General features: G+C 46.1%; 1 protein-coding gene and 1 long non-coding RNA gene across 5 annotated transcripts in view; one reads left to right on the forward strand and one right to left on the reverse strand.

The window, feature by feature from the left end:
- Positions 1–22,252, reverse strand: part of LOC142583083 (uncharacterized) — a 417,463-nt gene that overhangs the window by 229,018 nt on the left and 166,193 nt on the right. The gene's annotated exons all lie outside the window — the stretch shown is intronic.
- tau (microtubule-associated protein tau) overlaps positions 1–22,252 on the forward strand; it is a 108,012-nt gene that overhangs the window by 59,943 nt on the left and 25,817 nt on the right. For 2 of the 3 annotated variants that reach the window (XM_075693374.1, XM_075693375.1), the window contains exons 2-4: positions 8,030–11,079; positions 14,103–14,134; positions 18,437–18,569. In XM_075693374.1, coding sequence (XP_075549489.1) covers positions 8,043–11,079; positions 14,103–14,134; positions 18,437–18,569 — 3,202 coding nt within the window. In that variant the 5' untranslated portion in view covers positions 8,030–8,042. Of the gene's footprint in view, positions 1–8,029; positions 11,080–14,100; positions 14,135–18,436; positions 18,570–22,252 lie in introns of all 3 variants that reach the window. The other variant, XR_012828537.1, reaches the window with a different exon arrangement.

Raw genomic sequence — 22,252 nt, forward strand, 5'->3', positions numbered from 1 at the left:
GCATGATTACAAATGGGAGTGCAAAGATTTACGGAGAAAACAGTACAGTATCATGAATAAGATACGTGATTTGACAATTCTCGCATAAAATGATCAATAGACATTTCACGTAATGTGCCATCTAAATCGCTCCACAATTCGACTGTGAAAGGAAAAAACGAAAATTTGAAGCTGTCTAAAAACGGCATAAACGGCACGATGTTATGCGGGTTGGAACGGCGCGTGACACGTGCTGAAGAACTGGTGAAAGAAAAGGGGGCGTCAACATAAATACGCTTGTTGATAATCTTGTGAAGTAGGATAATGCGATCACATATGCGTCTGTGTTCGAGTGTGTCAAGGGATAACGTGCGGGCGTGAACTGTGGGAGAGAAGTGACGGTCATAACGCTTATATATAAATCTCATTGCTTTTTTCTGCACATTTTCAAGTTTAATGATGTCTTTGGCGAAGTGTGGCGACCAGACCGCCGATGCATATTCAAGTACAGGCCTTACTAAAGATTTGTACGCCGTCAGCTTGCAGTTTTTGGTTGCATTTTTTAATGTACGTTTTAAGAACCCGAGTTTCCTTAGTGCCTTGGAGCAAGTTAAATCTACATGCTTAGACCAATTCAAGTTTGAACAGAACGTTACACCTAGGTACTTCAACTCGTTCACGTGCGTTAGTTGATGTGTGTTGTTAGTGTACGAAAAATGAAAAGGATTTTTCTTGTTAGTGAATGTCATCGATACAGTTTTGCTAAAATTTAACCTCATCTGCCATGTGTTGCTCCAATCACAGAAAGAAGAAAACACATTTTTCAAAGTAAGCTGGTCGCATGCATTACTTATATTTGAATACAGAATGCAGTCATCTGCATATAAACGGATTTTAACAAACGTGTTATTAGTTATCTGGACAATGTCATTAATGTAAATGAGAAATAAAAGTAGCCCTGGAACTGATCCCTGCGGGACGCCAGATGTTATATAGACAGACGTTGATTGAGAGTGATTAAATGTGACAAACTGTGATCTTAATCGCAAGCAGTCCTTAATCCAGCCTAGTAGTCGGACACCGTGAGTTCCCTTGAAAAAGGCGCCAAGTTTAGTAATACGCTTACTATGACAAACCAAATCGAATGCTTTTGAGTAGTCGATAAAAATGGCGTCCATCTGACCGGGATGATTTAAGCATGATGCAACGTCATGTGTGAATTCAATTACCTGCGTGAGAGTAGAAAACCCAGCCCGAAAACCATGCTGATTATTAGACAGAAGATTATTGTTAGACAAGTACAAGACAATATGTTTATGAATAATGTGTTCCAATACCTTGGAGCAAGTGCATATTAACGAAATCGGTCTATAATTGGAGAGGCTTTGTTTGTTGCCAGACTTAAATACTGGTACTACATTAGCTATTTTCCAAGTTTGTGGAACGGTTTCAGTTTGGAGGGATTTTTGGAAAATAACAGTCAAGTACCGGGCGTACCACTCAGAATACTTTTTTAGGAACATGTTAGGTATATTGTCGGCTCCAGCACTTTTGGTCGTGTCAATTTGCAACAAAAGATTCAGAACTCCTTTATAACTTATATCCAACTTCGGGAGGGATGGCAGTTCAGTAACTAGACTAAACACCGGCCTAGTGTCGTTGTCGCTGTCAAATACCGATTTAAAATATTTATTAAAAGCTTCAGAGATAACAGGAGGGTTAGAACATGGTTTACCATTAACAACAAAGGATGAAGAACAGCGACCAGATGGAGTAATTGTTTTCCGGAATTTGTGTGGGTTGGTTTTCATGAACGTTGTCAGTGTGTTCCCATAATAAAATTTTCTGGCGTCATGCATTTTGGTTCGTAGAGCCGTTTTCAAGGAAACTAGAAGCGCACCATCACTTATATGTTGTGACTTACATCGTTTGCGAAGTCTCTTTATGCGACGGATAAGTTGGATAATTTCCCTGCTGTACCAGATATGTTTGGGATTTATTTTAACACACTTCTTGGGCACAAAGTTACACAGACAGTCATGCACAACTTTATAAAATCGCTCGATCAACATGTCAATATTACAGTGTTCACTACTAAATAAAACATCATCAAAATGCGACGCCAAAGCACCAAGTATCACGAGTGAAGTCAGTAATCATCCTGTATTCTGGTCTTTTGCGTTCAGGTGCAATATTCAATTTAAGAACGACCGCTTTGTGATCAGACAGACCATCACCGACTTCACATTCGAACCCACATTTAACCAACTGCTCATTCAAAAGCACAAGATCCAGCAAAGAGTCACCACGCGTAGGAGAGTGGACAACTTGTGAGAAATCGAAACTACTATGTCAATGAGCAAGTCACACTGTACTTTGTCGCGACCAGTCGATACGAGTGAAGCCCAATTTATGCATGGGAAATTGAAGTCCCCACACAAGACCATTTTGTAGTTATCTAATCTATGTGCTGCGATATAATCATTCAGAGCAGGAAACAAATTGTAATCGGCATTCGGAGGACGATATATAACACCTATAACTAACGTTGAGAAGGAAATATTAACTTTGCACCAAACTGACTCAGTTTCTGGAAGCTCGGGTAGCAAAGAAAAGTCGATGCCGTCTTTAATAAATAAGGCCACACCGCCACCGCGACCGGACGATCCATCTTTTCTCAAGACGCAATAACCAGGTGGTACAAACTCTTCATCTAAGATTGAGTTATCGAGCCAAGTTTCGGTCGCACAAATTATAGAAGGGTGGTGAGTTTCTATAAGCCAGTTAAAATTAACAATTTTGTTGAGTAAACTACGAGAATTCACATTTAAAAGCGTGAGGCAAGGTATTTTTCGTCGAGCATTTTCGTTCAGTAATCTGGTCTAACACTGGTCACGTCAGTCCCGGTGGAGCAATTCACCATCTTGGTTTCTCGCAAGCCTCACACGCGTGTTAGACTGCGAATCCCACGTATAAGCAGCACCATCGATAAAAAGTTTATCGCGGACCAGCTTAATCTTTGCCCCATTGCGTTTTTCTTCTTGCGCTGATCGCCAAAGCAATGTCCTTTTTCGCGCCGTTTCCCGAGAGTAGTCGTCAGAGACACTGTAATTGGTCCCTTTCAGTTTGCTGCATTGTTTGAATATGGCTGTTTTTTTCATTATAGTCATATAACTTCATAATAACTGGTCTGTGTTCCTCTTTTTTCCTATGACCAATCCTGTGAATGCGCTCCACCGATGAAATAGGCACGCCAAGAGTATCAGAAAATATTCCCCTCAACACTTTTTCTTCAATATCCTGTCTTGTTTTGTTAATGCTCTCCGGAACACCGAAAACAATCAGATTGTTTCTTCGACGAGGGAAACGATGGAACGTGTTTTATTAGAATGTGAATATATCTGCCCAATGGTCGGTTTAGGCTCCTCTGGCCTCCCAAAAACCCATGGGTTCAGCGATAGCAAAGGGAAAGTAAACATGTCCGCAATAGATATTAGTAAGAGGCGATAGGAAATTTGGTGGCAGAATATGTGAAGACGAGAAAAGGAGGCGTACAAAAACAAAGTTCCCAATACTGGTTAAAAAAGCGTGATGCCGGGAATTCTTGGTGTTATTTAAAGATAGGTGGGACATTTGGAAAAGTAATATAACAAGAGGTTAGTGGCGCAATCCACCGCCACGTTTCAGAGGGTACGCTTATAGAGCGACATGAACTCCATCGCTATGCGAAATACATACTTCAAGCCGGAGCGCATGTTGGGACACATCTTTGGTAGTCTGGGAGTGGCACGATGATCAACGACTGGGTTTGTATAGTATGCCTTGAATAGCGAGGGCATTTCAAGCCTCCGGCTTCGGCCGGCGGGGTGGTGTGTGCGGTGTGGGGAAAAGGGGGGAAGAGAGGGGAATCGCTCGGCTCGGCATCATTCGGGCATCGAAGAAATACAGCCGACAGTCGCTCTACTGCAGTCGCACGGTCACCACTCGTGCGCCGCCATTCCAGTGCGGTTTCAAAATTTTCGCGCCAGCCGTGTCAAACGTGTCAGAATGGCTGTGGGAGTCATTTAGCTGGACACTGTAACAAGTGTCAATGCACCCCCATATCTGAAAAGGCAAAATTCATAGGGAAAGGAAATATTAAGAAGGAAAGGGAAATAGTAGAGGCCTTTCATATAAGAAAGGTAGGCGATAAATGTGTAAGCACTCCCTCTCTTGCCTTGTCGGGAAAAGAAATCACGTTTTTGGAAGAAAGATTAAAGTGTTGATGTGCAGATGTTTTTGCGACTGATGTGCGCGTGCCTATGCTGAAGAAGGTATAAATGTCCGGTGAATTTCAAATAAACTTCCAGTTGGCAGTCAGCGCTTGTCTGTGATATTTGTTTCCTTGTGTCCTCGTCCTTTTCGCGCTGTTTCACCTCAGTTCTAAGTATGAACCAACTAGCCCTCATCAAGATCTTACTAATTACAAACTCTCGAAAACGAATAGTCGAACAGGTCCAGTCGATTAGGTCGATTGTATGAAAGGTGGACGTCGATGAAGATTAATCGTTTTGCGGGATACGTTTGATCGATTAATCAGTGATCGATATTACCAACCTTAGTAAATTGTCGTAGGGGCGTGGATCTGACCACCTCATATATAAACTCGAGTAGCATCTCAGGCGAACAGCTAGGCTAACATCTCCAGCATATCATCAAAGCTTCTATCTTCCTCTCTCGTCGGCAGCGAACTCGAACGAAAAGAAAAATACAGAAGGCACACATTTAATTTCGATAAATATCGGTAAATGGTTGTGTGGAAATGCGACGCTCATAAACTGCGGATGAGCGCAGAATTCTATGTGACGAAACACATTGAGCGGTGTTCCCATTCTTAGTGTTACTTGAACCAATTTTCTTTCACAGCGTATTCAAAGCCTCAACACGCAGGCAAGCGTAGGAAAATGGTACTCTGGAACTTTATCACGAACATATTCAAATTTCAACGCTCGTTCTATCATCAATATTTATTTATTTATAAAATATTGCAGACACGAAGCCTAACCAGGGTGGCCGTCAACATATGCATATTCTTGATAAGAATTGAGCAATACACTTCAAAAATAAGAATACATTTAAGTGTGTTACAGGTTATGCGGCTATGCTTCAGTCAATTGATTTCAATCTGCTAGCCTTCGCGGGCAAACAAAATGCTTGGATGTTTCTGATCTCACAAAAATTGGTGCATGGCAATGAGGGTGGTGGTGTGAGTTACCATGGTTACAAAGGGTAATAAATAAAATGCGGAATCTAAGGCCACCTTGCTATTAAAAAGTCGTGAAAATTTTCAGCTGTTCTTTTCTTTCTTTGAAGTTATAGTCGGGAAATCTCTTTTGTCTTCAATAACACGTTCGGAGAGCCCGTGGCTGAGCGCCTGCTGAAAATGAACCATTCCGTCCAGATGTTTGACGTTAGGTATAAATAATCAATTTTTGTCTTATGTTTGGCTATTTTTCATGCACTATGCTCCATCCGCACTCTTTAGTATACACCATTCTCTGAAGATAATCTAAATTATTTGTCAGAGCGTAAACTAAGTTTTCAAAAACTATAAAGGGCGAACGTAAGGTTAATCCGAAAAAAACAAAACGGACGCTGACGAAGATCAACAATTATTAAAAATCTTAATATTTAGTCTCTAACAAGGGAGCCTCGTTCATCGATTATAACAACACTTCCATTTGAGGACCGAAACGTTAACTTTTTAACGATTTCTTCACCTTGATCGGCTTCTTCTTTGTCTTCGTTATGATGCTTCCCAAACATGAACGATTTCGTCAGGCTTTCGACTTCAGCGTTACGCCTTATAGTTACACCTGATAGCTTGCTGGACCACCGGGTGGGCTGGCTACATCAAACCACCCAAAACTCTCGCAATGAATTAATTTAATTTTCGACCGCTTGGTTTGTGAGCATATATGCATTAACTTATAAGGGCAGGCGGACGGGAAAGAAGTTCTATTATTTGTTTTTTATTACCTTTTCTCAAAAATCCACAAACTCAAAGAAGCATAATTGGGTCAGTTAACCAAAATTAAGTGTGCTAAGCACTCAGTGAGCGCACTTTCTAATTGTAAAGCGTGCTTCGCTGCGCCACATGTATGTCCTACTAACGGTAGCACCGGAAACCACTTGAAAGAAGACGAAATCCGAACCGCGCATGTTAGCAGTCAGTACTGGGCTTTGACCATGGGAATTTTTGCCTAGCCATCTCCGATTACTTGAGCGAAGCAAGGAAACTGCCACACATTACATATTTAATGACTCCGTAATATCCCACACAAGTTCTTTCTCTTACTAAAATTCCGAAATAATAATTCTCAAATGAATTGAAAATTCGCGCTCAAGATTTGATGGTGACCTCATATTTTCTTGTTAGCTTCCCCCCACTTTTAAATTTTATTTTACGCGTAACAAGGCTGACTACTGTGTCACACACTCCTTGCTTCACTAATGATCAGTTTTTTTTCTTTGTTGACTCAACTTCTTATTATCAAACTGCCACCCGATTGTTGGCCTATCCTATATGGTGATTTAATGCCACTTTTTGTAATCATCATCATTGTCATGATTATCATTACATCGGAGTTTCCTTTGTTGTCAGCATTATCATCATCATCTGAATGTTGTAGTGTATTTTACAGATGGAGCCACGTCTATACATCTTCCGTCTTACGTAACGAACTACGTGTGTGTTGATTTTAAAAAGTGGCTACACCATCAATCACTTGGGAAATCAGAAACGAACTGCTGGTGTTTTATGTGCCAAAACTACGATATGAATGGAGGACTCCGAATTAATTCTGACCACCTGAGGTTCTTTAACGTGCACCCACTGCACGGTGCATGAGAATTTTTTGAATTCCGCCCACATTGGAATGAGGCCACCACGGGCGGGACCGCAACCCGCAACCTTGAGCTCGACAGCCGCAACGCCATAACCGCGGGTAGAAAATGCCTTCAGTTTACTTAGGCCAGCTTTACAATTGGAAAAAGTGTTTGTTATGTAGTGGTAATTACCATATTAACTATCGGCAATGTTTCCGCGATGAGGGGCGAGATACCATGGGCTGCGCTCAGTCGCGAACCAGCGTTACACGCGGAAGCTTGGTAAATAGTATATCGCCGAGGCATTCCGTGAAATATTTGGTGAAAAGCGTCGGCAAGCTAGTGAAACGTTCCCGCATACGGTCTAGTGGCTTCATTTTTTTCTGTCTAACAATTTTAACACAATTCGCAAAGTTTCATGCCTCTTCAGGAGCGTTTCAGCTTGTTTGATGTTTGTCGAGCGTGGGCGCAATGTTGGACAACTCTTTTTATCGCCGTCTGCGTCGTGATCTATTACAACTTGTTCGACTTTCGATGGTGGCGAAATGCGAAAACACCCATGTAGTTAGACTGAGACGCACGTTAAGGAATCCGAGGTGGCCGAAATTATTCCGAAGTCCCCCACTACGGCGTGCTTCATAATCAGGTCGTAGTTCTGGCATGTAAAACCCAATAATTTAATTAATTAATTAGTTACAATGGGTTCGACGCGTTCCGCGTATACCTTTATAAGTGCGGGGAGGCGAACGTGCTTGAAACGCGATCTGGTCAGTCACGAGAGCGTGAGAGAGTGAGAGAGGTAGAGGTAAAACCAACAAGCGCGCTTTATAAAACTACCAATTCGGTGAATTCATAACCTCAACGCCGTAAAGTCACGTACGGTGTCTAGGCGAAAATAACACAAGGAACACCATATTCAAAGCGGTAACAGTTGAGCTGTCGAGAAATCGAGCATTTTTGAAACGCATGTCAGGTAGCCAAGAACCTGTCATTTGGGCAGAGCGGTATGCGGAGCAACAAACGCTATATACAGAGAAAAAAACCGTTTCCAGATTTTTCTTCCTTTTCTTACATAAAACAGCAAAGCCTGTGCCGCTTTCTTCAACTTCCGCCAAGTGTGTCCCGCGTTTGTCATTTGCAGCTTCGCTCTCTGAAAAGTATCCCGTGTCCTCATTGCGCGCAGACACCACTGCCGCATGGACAAGGCTAGCGCCGCGGAAGTGTCCCAGCCGAGTGCCGCCCAGACAGCAGCGAGAAGCGACGATACAGCGTCCGCCGACGCCAGTGCCAAGCCTTCGACAACTGCGGACGACCAAGCACAGAGACATCATGACCTCCTCCCGAAGACAGTGGACCCTGCTGCGGCGCGGGGCGCCGCAAACGGACATTCAGCGACTCAGGAACCGGCGAAGCCTCGTGAAGGCGGCGTCGCGCCAGCAAGGGAGGCCAGCGGTGAATCTGAGCGGACTGCGCCGGTGCCCTCAGTGAGCGACGCCGGAGGTGGCGAAAAGCCTGTGCCTCCCGCAAAGAGTCAACCCCCTCCATCGGACGAGAAGCAGTCGTCCGGCGCCGCCCCGAGCACATATCCCGAGCCAGAGAGAATCTCCACCGAAGTGCCAGAAAAGAAGCCTGTGATGGAGGACAAGACAGAACGAACGGGACCAGAAAAGGAATCACGTGAGGTGCCTCCGTCGGCCCCGGCGGCCGATCGAGACGGTGCAGTGCCTTCGCAAGAGAAACAGCAGCAAGAGCGGCCCGAGAGTGATAGCAGCGGGGCCAAGCAACCTGCCAAAGAAGTGGAATCAGCGAAAGAAGGTGGCGCGAAGGGCGCGTCCACGCAAACCGACCAAGAGCCCCAAGGAATGGCGGAAGAGAAGCCCGGTGCCAAAACTGCCGACGCCGTCGCTTCGCCGACAGCAGGTGCAACTCGGGAAGAAAAGCGGCCGGAGGAAGCTAGTAGCGAAGTTTCGGAAGCGGCTCCCAGCGAATCGACAAAAGTAACCTCGAGCGCTGCTGAGGCAGGCGAAGGCAAAGCGGAGAATGGGAAGCCATCTCACGGGGCGGTGTTGCCCCAGGAGACGTGTAAATCTGTCGCGGACGCCGGCACTAAACTGCCGCAGGAACACGCGAGTCCCGGCGGGGATGGCGCGAGTTTACAGCCCTCCGCGAACGGCGCTGGAGATGCTAAACAGCCCACACCTGACGACACGAGGCCAAAATCTTCCATTCCGCCACCGCCAGTGTACGAGGCGCCATCGCGGACTGGCTCGGCAAAGGATGAACCGAAACAAGCCGAGGAAGACAAGCAAAAGACACAAATGGCCGAACAACCGGCGGAAACGATAAAAGGAAACGGACCCGTGGAGGCAGCGAGGCTGCAAGAAGTGACCGAATCAATTATGCCAGCTACGGCGTGCCACACTGGCACGATTGACACGGTGCGCCCCGACGCGATACGAAAGGAGTCTGCGCCCAAGGAAGCGTATTCCAGCAGCGCCCCGCTAGACGACCTGTTAGACGAGGAAGCAATCAGGGCGCAGTTGTACCCCGCCGAGGTGGAGGGCCTGGCTCCACCGAAAGGGGAAAGAGCGAAAGAACCGGAAGCCAGCGAACCGCAGTCCGTTGCTAAAGAGACCGAGAAGAGCGCCGCGAGCGGCCTTCCGAGCTCCAGTGAAACAAAACTCGAACCGGGTGCCAAAACGCCGCAGCCGGACGTTGAGCGCGAAGAAGCCCATGGCGAATCGCGGGATGTTCTCGACGCCGATGTGAAAGCAGGCGAGCGGGAAGAACCACCAGGGGCGCAAGTTCCCGAGAAAGAAACGGTTATACCTAGCGAAGAGGTCACCAAAGAAGAGAAGCCGGAGAAAGTAGCGAAAGAAGTACTTCCCTCTGCTCCTACTACGAAACAAGCAGAAGCACCCGAAAAAGAAGAGAAACCAGCTGACAAAGTCGAAAAGGCCGAAGAGCTAGAGAAACAAGTGGACGCGACGCCAAGTGTAAAGACTGAAGGTCCTCCGCAGGAAAGCAAGGTCACCGGAACGGCTCCGCTAGAGGATAGCGCCGAACGAGAGGACGAGAAGGCGAAAGCTGCCGCCAGTCCCAACAAGCAAGACGAAAAAACTGAAGAAAAGGCCGAGCGTGTCGCCAAGGAAGATGACGCCAAAGAGGTTGCCCCTCCCGACGCGACGCAGGAACCCAGCGAGCCTTCACCGGCTAAGGAAGAAACCACGCAAGTTCGCGACGTCACCGCAGAGAGTGACAAGCCGTCAAAGGAAGCGGAGCGCACCCACGAAGTCGACTCAGCAAAAGATACGTCCAAAGCCGCGGCTTCTCCTGAGCCGGGTGTCGGTGAAAAAGAACCGTCACAGACAACCGAGGAAACCTTGTCGATAGAAAAAGAAGCGGATCAGAACGTGCCAAAGGAGGCAGAGGGGGGACCAGAGGAACTCGACGTTCAAGAGCTCCCTCCTCAGGAGCCAGGAAAGCCAGACGAAATTAAAGCAAACGAAGAAACTGCGGCGCCGAAACTTTCGGACGCTGTTGCAGAGCCAGAGAACAAAGAAATAATAAGTAAATCTGCAGAAGAGCCGTCGAAGGCGCCACCCGGCGACTCTGAAGTGTCCGGCGCTCCAGAACCGGCTACTGAAGAAGAAGCCCCCACCGCAGTTGAGGCCCAGGAAGGCGTTCTAGAAATAACCAAAGACAAAGCGGAAGCGTCTGAGGAAGAAGTCGTAAAGACGGATGAAATACCCGTTACTACAGCAGTCGAAGAAGAAGCAGCCCAGCCGGAGCCTACAGATGAAGGCACACCACAAAAGGTAGAAGACGAAGCACCTGAGTCTGGCGACAAGGCAAGTGAAGAAGCAACAACAAAGGTTGAAGCTGCTCAAAAAGAAGCTGAAGAACCTGGCAGTGACATGCCAGTGTGTGCGGACGAGACGGCGGAACAGGCATCTGAAGACCAAGGTGGTGAAGAAGCAGCCACTGCCGCCGAAGCTGAGCCAGAGGCTGCAGACGAAAGCAAGAAATCTTCCGAGGCTGCCGAAGAAAGTGAAAAGCCGACGGCTGAAGCAGTGCCCGAGGAAAAGACCGAAGAAGCCACCGACGGGCCAGCTCCTTCCGAACTTGAACCGACGCAACCTGCGGAAGCAGTGAAAAAGAAAACCGGCTTGCCAAAGTCGCCGTCCAAGCGCGCGACGGGCAAAGGTCCGCCCAGGACTCTTGACAAAAAAGGTGGGCCCACATAGTACCCCGTTTGCCAATTCTTGGTTAACGGCAATTAGAAATCTTAACGTACACTCTGCTGCTAAGACGGCGCGGTAGATAGCTTACAACATGCCTGGTGCGTTATCTCAGTACAATGCCGGTGCAGTGACACAGCCTTAGTTTTGGCATTTCTGGGTAAGAAAGCACTGAGGCTTTACGCAGTAGTCCCAGATTTATACGCTTCCAGATTGGATGGAGAAAGGCGTCAGGATTGTAGCGGCAGCCAATTGCGTCTGCTCATTACTAGACGATAAGGCGGGACGCTTTACTGCTGGTTACTGCTCACGTACAACTTACGGGCTTATATACCGGAGAAATGCTCAAGGAAAATAGGTTGGACATTTCTTGTTTCAGCTGATTATTTCAATCGGTCCCTCGACACAGTGCAACACTGTCACTGTTGGCTCGGGGTGCTTCCAAAATGCTGCCTGCTGTGAAAAAAAAAAACGCTGTGTGTGAAAGCTTAAAGGCACATTAAAGCTTCTTCCCGTGGACAGTATTCGACTAGGCGTGGCCTGCAAGACAAATTTTAGCGCGGCCTTGCCTCTGTTAGCGGCGAGGGTCACGCCCGGTGGCAGACGCGTAGCCAATGCGGCCCGCTCACGAATTTGCCCTTGACGTGCGGTCCTCGCTCGTGCCGGACGCGTCCGAGTTCTGGCTTCCGAGCAGAAAGCGCGCTCGTGGGTGGAGAATGGCGCGGCACGTGTTCCGGCACCAGCACCACGTTTGCGCACAGTCCACGTAAACACGACGGCAGCGCTGCGCCACTTTCCTTTTTCTTCTCGTGCCTCCGAGAGACCGACGAGAGTTGTCGCGAAGTTCCACACTGTGCGCTGGTCAGTGGTGCAGCGGAAAAGGAAAAAAAAATGCAGGACGCTGCGGCGCGTGGACTGCCCTATTTGCTGGCGTTTCCGTTTCAAAGATGGCTGACGAAAGGTCAGTGTTTGGCTTCGTTCCGAAGATCTAAACTTGTTTTTCCTGAATGCTTTCTCCACCTTCTGCCGCGTCGTTTGAGAAACTTTTTAAGGGTATACAGCAACTGAAAATAGTCGAGTAATGTTGCTGGCGCCCGTCGTCAAACTGTTTAGCTGTATGCATTGCACGCTCAACTGCCGGGAATAGAGCTCTGTGGTTTAGACGACCGTTACGGTGAACAGCCTTCGAAAAAATACTTTTCTCTATTACCTATAAGCTCATTCCCGTTCCATCGATTGCTTCAGGCGTAGAGTTGTCATAAATGGTCAGCTACCACAAATGCTAGTTTTATTTAGTCTGAATTGTGATACAAAACTAATTTTCAGGATGCCATACCCAAGAACCAAAAAAACAAAAAAAAAAATCCCCGTGGTGAGCGTTAACTTCTGCAAACCAGCCATTTATACGGAAAATTAAATGATCACTACAAAAGTGGAAGTACAGCATGGAATCTTTCAGTGAATACGAGAAATTTTCGTGATCAGGTTTGACCAATCTTGAAAGGCAACCGCATTTGAAGAGGCACTTATTGTTCTTGTAAGGCTACGTGGGTGATCTCATGCGTCTTCACCCTCCAAGCATTTCTTTACGGTAGGCTTCAGGTTAAGTGAAGTGACCTCTATATCTCACTAATGAAGAACAGTATTACCGCAAAGGTCATTGCGAAGATAGTTCACGAAACTAAAATTCACTATAGCGAAGGTTGATCTTGAAAAGAAAAAAAAATGCAGGTTACACTATGTATCTGGTTCAAGTATCCTATTCTCTCGCCATACGGTTAAGAATTATTTCAATGTGCAGCACGGAATCGGCACTGTATTACACTTTTTTGAAATTGCCTCACATCTACAAGTATTTCTGCTTATCCTTATATGGAAGTCATGTAGGAAGTCGTGACTTTACAGCAGTACTGGCCAAAAAGAAAAAGAAATCCGCTGCCCGGAGTGACTGATTAAGAGAAAGTATTGCAACTAAGAGAAATATGCCAAGTTTGCATACGCGAAGAATAAGAGTTTTACTGGCATTACTCTTTTTTACTGCATATTACCTCAGTGATCGACTACACTCCTCGTTTTCTTGCGTAGCTCACCATTCCAGTTTACTATGACTTCACAAAGACAGGATGGCACACTTGTGAACTGAAATTTCTATGTGTCTTTGAAACAATCGGCTTCCTAAAAATATACATCACGGCATTTTGAATTTGTTGCGGATTTACGTACCGCTATAATCACACTTTCATTTAGTTCACCGGTTCAAATTTGCAGTTGTTCGTGGAACACAGCGTGGGAAAATTAATTATTTTGCAGCTGGGACGCTCCCTCTCGATGTGTTTGGAATTCGGCGTTCCTTCCCTTGAAAACTTTCTTTAACGCTGGTACAGAGTGCAAATATAACCACAATTCCATTCACATTAGTTGGCTGTTCTGGTGTCCCGTTTCTTTCTCTTTCCTTCTTATTTTACCATATTTAGAACGAATCATCCTAATGATACTTGAAAGCACAAGCGATTAGGCCGACAGACTTTTACCTTAAGAGGCATAATACGCTCCTTCATTTTGACAACAGGTGAAAAGAGAAAAAAATGTTCTCGCATTAAGCACTTCTAGGCATCATCACAAGGGAGAAAGATTAGTTCAAGAAACAAAACAGGAGTTTCAGATCCTGTTATTGTTTCTGATTACCTCCCAGTTTTCTCTACTTCATTCCGTTTTCGGGGCATTCGCTGGAAGTGGCGGCTCTGATCCTTTTTGTGTGTGAGCGCCTAGGCCATCAAAGCAATCTTCTTTTCAATTTTGCCGTGATTATGATCAAGCATTGTATTCCCGCAAAGCTTAATATCACATTAAGTTAAGCGTTTCTTGGTTTGGTTATCAGCAGTCTGAAACGTGGAGAAAGGCATTAACTCGGCGAGAAAGCTCATTCCCAAATGACTCTTGAATGCCGCGCGCTACGCTATCCGAAGCAAGACGGAAACTAACGATATGGTTTTTGTTTCTTTCTCACTTTTGCAGAGACTTCCGCAGCAGCAGACGCAAAGGCAAAGGTTTGTGTTGCTCCTTCGTACTTTTGTGCGACCCCTAGCGTGAGTAGAGAAAGTAGAAGCTACGCCAGAGGAATACAATCACTTCTTCCGTTTGACGGGAAAGCGGCTCCCAACTGCTCCTTCGCTTGGGAAACTGCATAAATTTATGCTCGCTTCGACGAACTTAAACTAATAAACGTCATGGATGTGGGCAGGCTTGACAAGTGGTGACAATTTCGTAAAGGCGTGTCGCTGCTTCTGCGCTCACATTTGACTTTTCACGTCTGGATGCTACTCAAACGTTCTCTTCTTACATGTTAGCCTTACAGTGCAATTTTTGGTTAAAGGTGAACGAACATTCTTAAATTAACTTCATAATTCTCAAAATGCGGTCCTTCGAAGACTACTACTGCTCAAGCGACCAGGGGCCGAATTAACAAACTGTTGCGTTAATAAGTGTTCCTTGCTGTTGACCAGTCGCCTTCGCCGATAATAAGTCCAGCATCAGGATTGGCTGAAATTTTCTCTTGCGAACAATCCTAACGTAAGATCTTTTCGTGAATATGGGCCCGGATTATTAAGAACAACTGATGTAAAGAAGAAAATGGGCTGCATGTTTTTTGGGCAACCGAAAAAAAAAACTCATGTTTTTCTATTATCAAATTTACGTTTGCACAATAAATTGGTGTTCCTCACTACCGATCACCTATATTAGACCACAAATGTTTTATAGTTCACTTATATTCTACAATAATTTTTCTAAACACAAATATTTTTCTTAGAACCAATTACAAGTGAAATTCGTTGTCAGTGGATGAAGGTTTCAGAGAGAATGTCCTGCCAACAGCAGTAATGCCTCTAGCAACGAAAGCTTTTTTTTTTTTTTTGCATGCACTAAAGAATTTTGTTTCACAAGCATACATTAACCAAAAAAGTTCGCAAATCAAACCCATATAACATTGTACTTGTTGGCTTTAACTTTTGCGTTAAGCGGAATCTGCTACTGCGATAATACGTGGTGTACTGCTAATTAAAATTAAGAGCGCAGTTTCGTCTGAACGAAGAGACGACAGAAAGAAACTGATGCGGCAAGCTAATAGTTTTACGTTGTATTTGCTGAGCGCTTTTTCTTTAGTCTCCTTCCTTCCTCATGCTTCCATACAACGTGCTGTCAGGCACTAATTCATGAAGCAAGTTTTTAGCGGACTTTTCCGAGGCAGTGAAAAGATCAAAGCAGTCACTTCCTGTATTCCTTGAAGTAAGAAATAGCGTAGAAATATTAACAAGGGCTCGCTCGCCAAGAAAAAAAAAACAACAGTGTGAGCAATGCGCGTCAGTTATGAGTACAAGTACTGAGAAATTATCGCTAAAGCTTTATGTTCCAAAATGGTGCACAGACAAAACCAAACATAATGAGCTCGGATAACGCAAATTATTCATTATTACTTAAGTTACTGACCGGTACTCATGTGAAGCTTGTTCCTCGTAATGAATTGGACATTGATTATATCGAACTCCTGGCCTCGAATCGCTGCCAATGCAGCTAAGACGCTTGAATACCTCAAGCGCAGCCTTGAGAGAGTTATTTTTGTGCAGCTGCACACTTTTGCGTCAGATGTGCTGCGCCAGTAGTGCCGGCATTGGGGGAAGTGCACTACGGAAGCGTTCACAATATCGCTCACCAGGAAGGCCATTCTCATTGACCCGAAGGAGCAGATCAAGACGCAGGAAAAAACAACCTCCTTGCGTGCTTCTTTTCTCCACTGGAGATAACAATCCACCTTATGACGAATGCATCAAAAAGTCCATTTAAATTTGTGATAGGGGGAGTGTGGGTGTACCGAATCATCCGATATATCGGTAATACTTTAGCGATAATACTTTATATCGCTAATACTTTAGCGCATACGTATGTTCGTTAAAACTTCGTTCGACTGTACAGTGAATTGTGGGACACATTAAATCGGGAAGCTCCGATTTCATTTTTGATAAACCGGCGCTGTTTACGTAAACCTAAATCCAAGCGCACGACTATTCTCCCACTGGGCGCCCCTATAGCAATGAGGGCGCCGCAATCGGGATTCGCGCGCGCGGCCTCGTACTCATATGAGGAACGTCTCAGCCGCGGACCACCACGGATGGTAGTTTCGAGGAAAGGGAAGCGACGCGTTTAAATGCACGGCGCGGCTCGAGAAAAGCGAAACAGCCGAATTCGGCACGCGCAAAGTAGCGTCTCTAAGTGCGGGAGAAGGACGCATGACGAGGTCCTTCAGTTTCAAGGACGACGGGAGAGCACAGCAGCAGCGAAATGACGGCAATACAAAAAAAAAAGCGCTTTCGTTATGCCTCAGTAAAGCGTTCCGTACGAAGTCGGACAATTCCACGTGCCTTAGTCACTACACTTGCGTAATTGAAAATTTGGAGAATGTATGGTGCGCGTACCATGTTACAAGACTCCGTGTGGAAACGAAATGTAGTAACAGTTTTCATAAATACCCGCTAAAGACGAAAACGAAGGGAACGCATACGGCAGGACGGGGCGCTGAACTTCCAAGTGACGTTTATTCAAGCGATAATCCGTTTTCTGCGTGGCGCATCGGGTGCATCATGCACATATTATCATATAAAAGATTGTATGCTCAGTCAGTTCCCGTGCCTAGATACCGCAAAAGAAATGTCACTTCTTTTTCTTTCAATGCTAAAGGCGGACAGCTGACACGCTTGTCACCTGCCTTCCTTATAAAATACGCTTGGACAATTTCGCGGTTTGTTTTTCTTTTTTTTTCGTGAAGAAAGTTGTGTCGCCAAACATGGGTGTGCATGCGCACTTTTTGCAGTGTTCAGCCAAGTGGCTACCGTATCCTTTACCAACGTCATTATTGTGCTGTCTAGTCCTGTTGAAGAACTGGTCAGCCTGTCTTATATAAACGCATCCGCGATCTAAGGATAATAATATTTGGGGTTTTACGTGCCAAAACCACTTTCTGATTATGAGGCACGCCGTAGTGGAGGACTCCGGAAATTTTGACCACCTGGGGTTCTTTAACGTGCACCTAAATCTAAGCACACGGGTGTTTTCGCATTTCGCCCCCATCGAAATGTGGCCGCCGTGGCCGGGATTCGATCCCGCGACCTCGTGCTCAGCAGCCCAACACCATAGCCACTGAGCAACCACGGCGGGTCCCGCGATCTAAGGATATCTCATACACAATATCTGAAGTACATTTGGTGTAATTGGTCCGGCGATCAGTATGGCATCGCATGCGTTTCTGGTGCTTTTTGGTTTGAAGGTTACACATTGCTTACAATTTACAAGGTGCTGCAAAAAACTGTATTGGCATTGTGTCGGTTTGCGACGTTCACCCATTTTTGACGACACAACTTTCTTGAGCAAAGAAAAAACAAAAACAACGCGAAATAGCTGGAGCGTATTTTATAAGGAAGGCAGATGATACGTGCGTCAGTTATCTGTCTTTGGCGTTGCAGGAAAAAGAAGTGACAATGCCTTCGAGGTATCTAGGCAGGTGGACTGACTGATCATACAATCTTTTATGTAATGATGCCTACATGACGTACCTGATGCAGAGTGCGTTAAATAGATGATTGCTTGAAAGAAACACCAGTTTGGAGTTCAGCGCCTGGCCTGTCGTATGTGTTCCTTTCGTTTTCATCTTTAGCGGGTATTTAGGAAAACTGTCAAGAAGAACTAGCTCGCCCAAACCAAGGTATTGCATTACAGTAATTTTGTGCGCCCATGAAATGACTCAATGTAGTCGAAATTAGTACTTTGTAGCCTTATACAACAGCGTAGTGCATTAAAACATGGGCGTACGTACAGGAAGTAAGACCCCGTTAAGAAACTGTTGGAGCTGTAGAGAGCCGAGATAGTGAATCTAGGGTATGTAAAAATGCTGCCCTATGGTGTTAGAAAATGTTCTTGATTCCGACATGGCTATTTCGCAGTACTTTTTCGTTTATACGAACTGCGCGTCGTTCGCCAGCCACCTTCGCTAAAATTATTGGCCTATGCGTGTTCGTGGAAAGAGCTCCAGCGTATGCTGTTCATATAAATGTGGGCCGAAAACGCATTGTGTCTTCTGGCCCCTAACTCGAGCTATTCCAAGTGGCATGTGCTTATACAGAGGCCTTTCAGGGGCTCCTATCGACACATTCCGCCAAATCAATGCTTGCGGACTACTTCGATATAATCGAACACGCATTATCGAGGACCGGGCGGAAAGCCTGAAAGAAGCACCGAACGTTCATGCGGTAGTTATGGAAACCACTGTTCGCTTGAAATAACCCATCGGCACTCTATTGCAGACGCCCAGCTCTCCCAAGAAGCCCAGCAGCATTCACGAAAAAGGCGGACCGTCGCCTAAGAAGACTGCGCCCACCAAGAATGGCGTCACCTCCCCGTCGAAGACGGCGAGGACACCTGGCTCCGAGCAGAAAAGTGAGCGCTGGCTCCGTGTTTTGACGTTGAAATTTATTGATGGCAGCAAAGTGATAGACACATCGCAAGTATCCATACAGAAAGAGGTCTAGTACAGCTCAAGGCTGGTGTGGGACTTCTTATGTAACCGATTATACAAATCACGCATGCCGAAGCACTTGCGGATTACAGAGAAAATGCGAAGAAAATTCTTTATTACGAATGAATACGGCATAGGAATACGGGGAATACAAATACAGCATTTTCCCCCATTTCCCCCTTGCCAAAATTGGCAACAAAATGAAAAAAAGAAAAAGAATGAGAAAGCAGTCGTATATAGCACAGATGAAGCTATTCGTCAAGCAAACCTACAAATGAAAAATTTGAGAATAATTAAGTACCGCAACTAAAGAGAGCATAATGAGTACATGATAGAACATCTGATAGATAGTGCAGGACTTTATATATACTGAAAAAAATCTGCATTTAGCAAATAGCTTCCATCGCGCGCATAGTTGAAATTAACCGCCTTTCAAGCCAGAGTAGCGCGCGTCGTCCGTTCACCGATAGGACGCCACCGATACCATATATGGAAACAAAGCACTGCACTAGCGGCGGCCGCTGTGAATCACGCCCGCGCGTCCCTCACGGGCGGCCCTCTCGCGACCTCCCATTTAGCGAGGCATTCGCGCCACACTTCGCTCCGTTTGAAACGTGCCGCACGAGGCAGATTGTCCACGCCAGCCGATATATAGCGAAGGGAAAACACGTATAGAGCTGCGCTCAAAGTTCGTATTAGGGAGTATCGTAATTGTCGGTGAATTTTTACGCCGCACTTCACCATCTCCACGACTGAGGTCAGCTTGGAGGAGCGCGAATTGACCGTATCTGGAATATTTAGCCGATGTCGATTCTGTTTTCATGAGTACTTTCGTGGCCTACTGTTCTCATTTTATCCCAGAATTCACCTAGACCCCCCTCCCCGTCATAGGTCAAAGCGTCAGCATTTTCAATAAAGATCTCATTTATGGTTTCCAAACCAGAAATGCAGGTCACTGCACAACGTTTGGTTATCGTGAAGCATTTGGAAATATGCCTAAAACGTGTTCGCTGTCTTTGGTGTATGCGTTGCTTGGATTGGCATGCATCTCCGAAGGGCATTTCTGTCCCGCCTTTGGTTCAGTGGAACTTAGGCACAGGGTGGCGTATTGTCGTGGCCCCACTTATTTTCACATTGTTTGAAAGAATGCAGAAAGCGTGTAAAATAAGAACATGCTTTCCGAATCCGCCGTTCCATAGTAAGAAATCTCTGCATGTTTCCAATTCCGGCGTCAACGTTCTTCACTTCTTCGGCCTATAGCATATAGTGCCTGGAAATGAACCATTGCTACTAACTGTATACAATAATTTAACAGTTTCCCGCGCCTATAGATACAAAATACGTAAGAATTATTGCTAAGTACTCTGCTACTTGTATGTTAGTTTAGGCGTCTAAATTACGCAGCGGCGTTGAGGTACACATGTAGGGTGAAAGGCTGGCAAGTAGCCGGTGCTGCACGAACGGAGGCGCACAGAAAACGGTATCATAGTATTTTGTGTCCATCGAATCAAAACACGTGTCATAAAGAAAGACATTCAACTAGAGCGGACACTCCCATAAAGCGTAGCGGCCAAATTGACTGTAGCGCACCAAGCGCATGGGCGAAACATCTTCCGGTTTCGGTTTTGATCACGCATGTTTTCAACGCTTGGAAGCACGCGTTGAGCCGGCTGCGCTAATCGGAGCGACATTTATCTCTCTTTCCTTTTTTTCTTTTTGCTTCTGCTGCTCAAGCGCGCGCCTTCTTGGTACGGGATCGTTTTATTTAGTACAAATGATTGCGAACAATCTTTACAAGCCTCCATCGAATCTGTGCCACGTGAAATTTCATAAAGCAAACGAAAGACGCCTTGTAAATGAGGAAATGTTTATTTTGCTCTGTATAAATGCTCGTTCCGGGCTTTTCTGTGCGTTCATCCAACGATGCGGCACCAGGTAAGTAGTTGTACGGAGCTCCACCGGACGGCATCAGTTGAAAAGAATTACGGGAATGCGTCATTTTGGTGTTCAGACTTTTGAAGGATGCTGCGTGTAGAGGCGAAGGCCGCGAATGGGTGGCATTACAAACCAAAGCATGCAATTCGCTTCTTCGTGCACATGACGTAGAAAATACCCGACTCCTCCCAAACAATACCATAGAATGTGAAAACATATGATTCACCAAGCATTCCCCATTCCCGGTCAATACTTGCTGCACATTAAGAGCACAAATACACGGGCGACAGCGCGTTTCCAAAGAGACTTGGCCTCAACCGACGCGATGGTAAGCTATACGTACTGTTTGGGATCGCACCGCTGGTACGATCTGTTGGGAACTCGGCGCTGACGCCCGTGGTTGTACCTGGGTCGCAAGCCCCAAGGGTAGCGTTGGCCTGGCGGCCTGGGGTACAACTGGAAGCATCCGAAGGTCCCGGCAAAGCATGAGTCGACTGGTAACAACGAAACAACTTGTTTATTTTAACATCGCAAAGAGTTGGTGGTCAGGTTTGACCGAAGTAGAGAGACGGGAGAGCACTTCACTCAACAGAAGAAATCGGAGCCCTCCTTTTGGCGTCCGGGGGCAGCTGTTTTTATACTCTCGCAGTTGAGGGCAAGAAGGAACCCCTCAAAAGACGAGCACGTGAATGTACAATGGGCTAATGGTGACGCACACTGTCGTAGCGCTGCCGTAGCACCATGTTGAGCACGATCTCGTAGCACCCTATCGAGCACGATCTCGTAGCACCCTGTTGTAGCGCTGCCGTAGCACCATGACTGTAATGAGAGGATGATCCCTGCTTTGGCATCGCCTGTTTCGGGCACAATGACTGGAATGAGAGGGTGATCCTTTGCGGTCGCATCGCCGCAGTCGCGCCTGGAAACACCTGCCGATGAGTGTTGCGGCGACGACGATCGGGCCAAAATGTCTGCCGCCCCGCCGCAGTCGCGCCGGCAAAACCACGTGTCGCAGGCGAAACGCAACAGTACACAGAAATGGCCGCAACACAGGCTCTCAGCCAGACCAGGCTATACGCTCTCAGAATTCCTCCTAGAAGGGCTCGAGACAAATGCGTGGGTGTAAAGCCTGCCTTCAGTCGTTCAGAAGACTGAATTTTCAAGTTCTTCTTGCTGGGACGAACTTGTCCCAGCAAGATTCAGTGCACGCGAAACTAAGTGCGTCACACGGCCGAGCTGCTTTTCGCTAACTGCGTCCCAATGCCAGGCGCGGTCAGCGTGCCTCAAAAGTATCCCAAAAGGTAACGAAATTATTACGATAATGTTGGGGGTCAGAGAAAGCGCGAAAACTTGTCCCAGTATAAGATTCAGTACACGCGAAACTGCGGCACAAAGCCGGGTGCGGCGAGCGTGCCCAAAAACTAGCAAAAAAAGTTAGAAATGTTGGGGCTCATAGAAAGCGTTGCAGACATCTCCCAGTAGGAGTCATTAACTCAAATTGACTACGTCAGGACGGCCGAGCTGCTTTTCACTAACTGCGTCACAAGTCTCGCTTCTGTGCATAAAATTGCTTGAAACGCGTCGCAGACTGTCAAGAAAATTTGTCATCTTGACGTAGTCCAGTAGTGCAGGTTCGCGGTGCTAATTTTTCTATATTTGTTTGTGCGCC

This window comes from Dermacentor variabilis, chromosome 5 (assembly GCF_050947875.1).
Source record: "Dermacentor variabilis isolate Ectoservices chromosome 5, ASM5094787v1, whole genome shotgun sequence".
Taxonomy (NCBI): Eukaryota; Metazoa; Arthropoda; class Arachnida; order Ixodida; family Ixodidae; genus Dermacentor; species Dermacentor variabilis.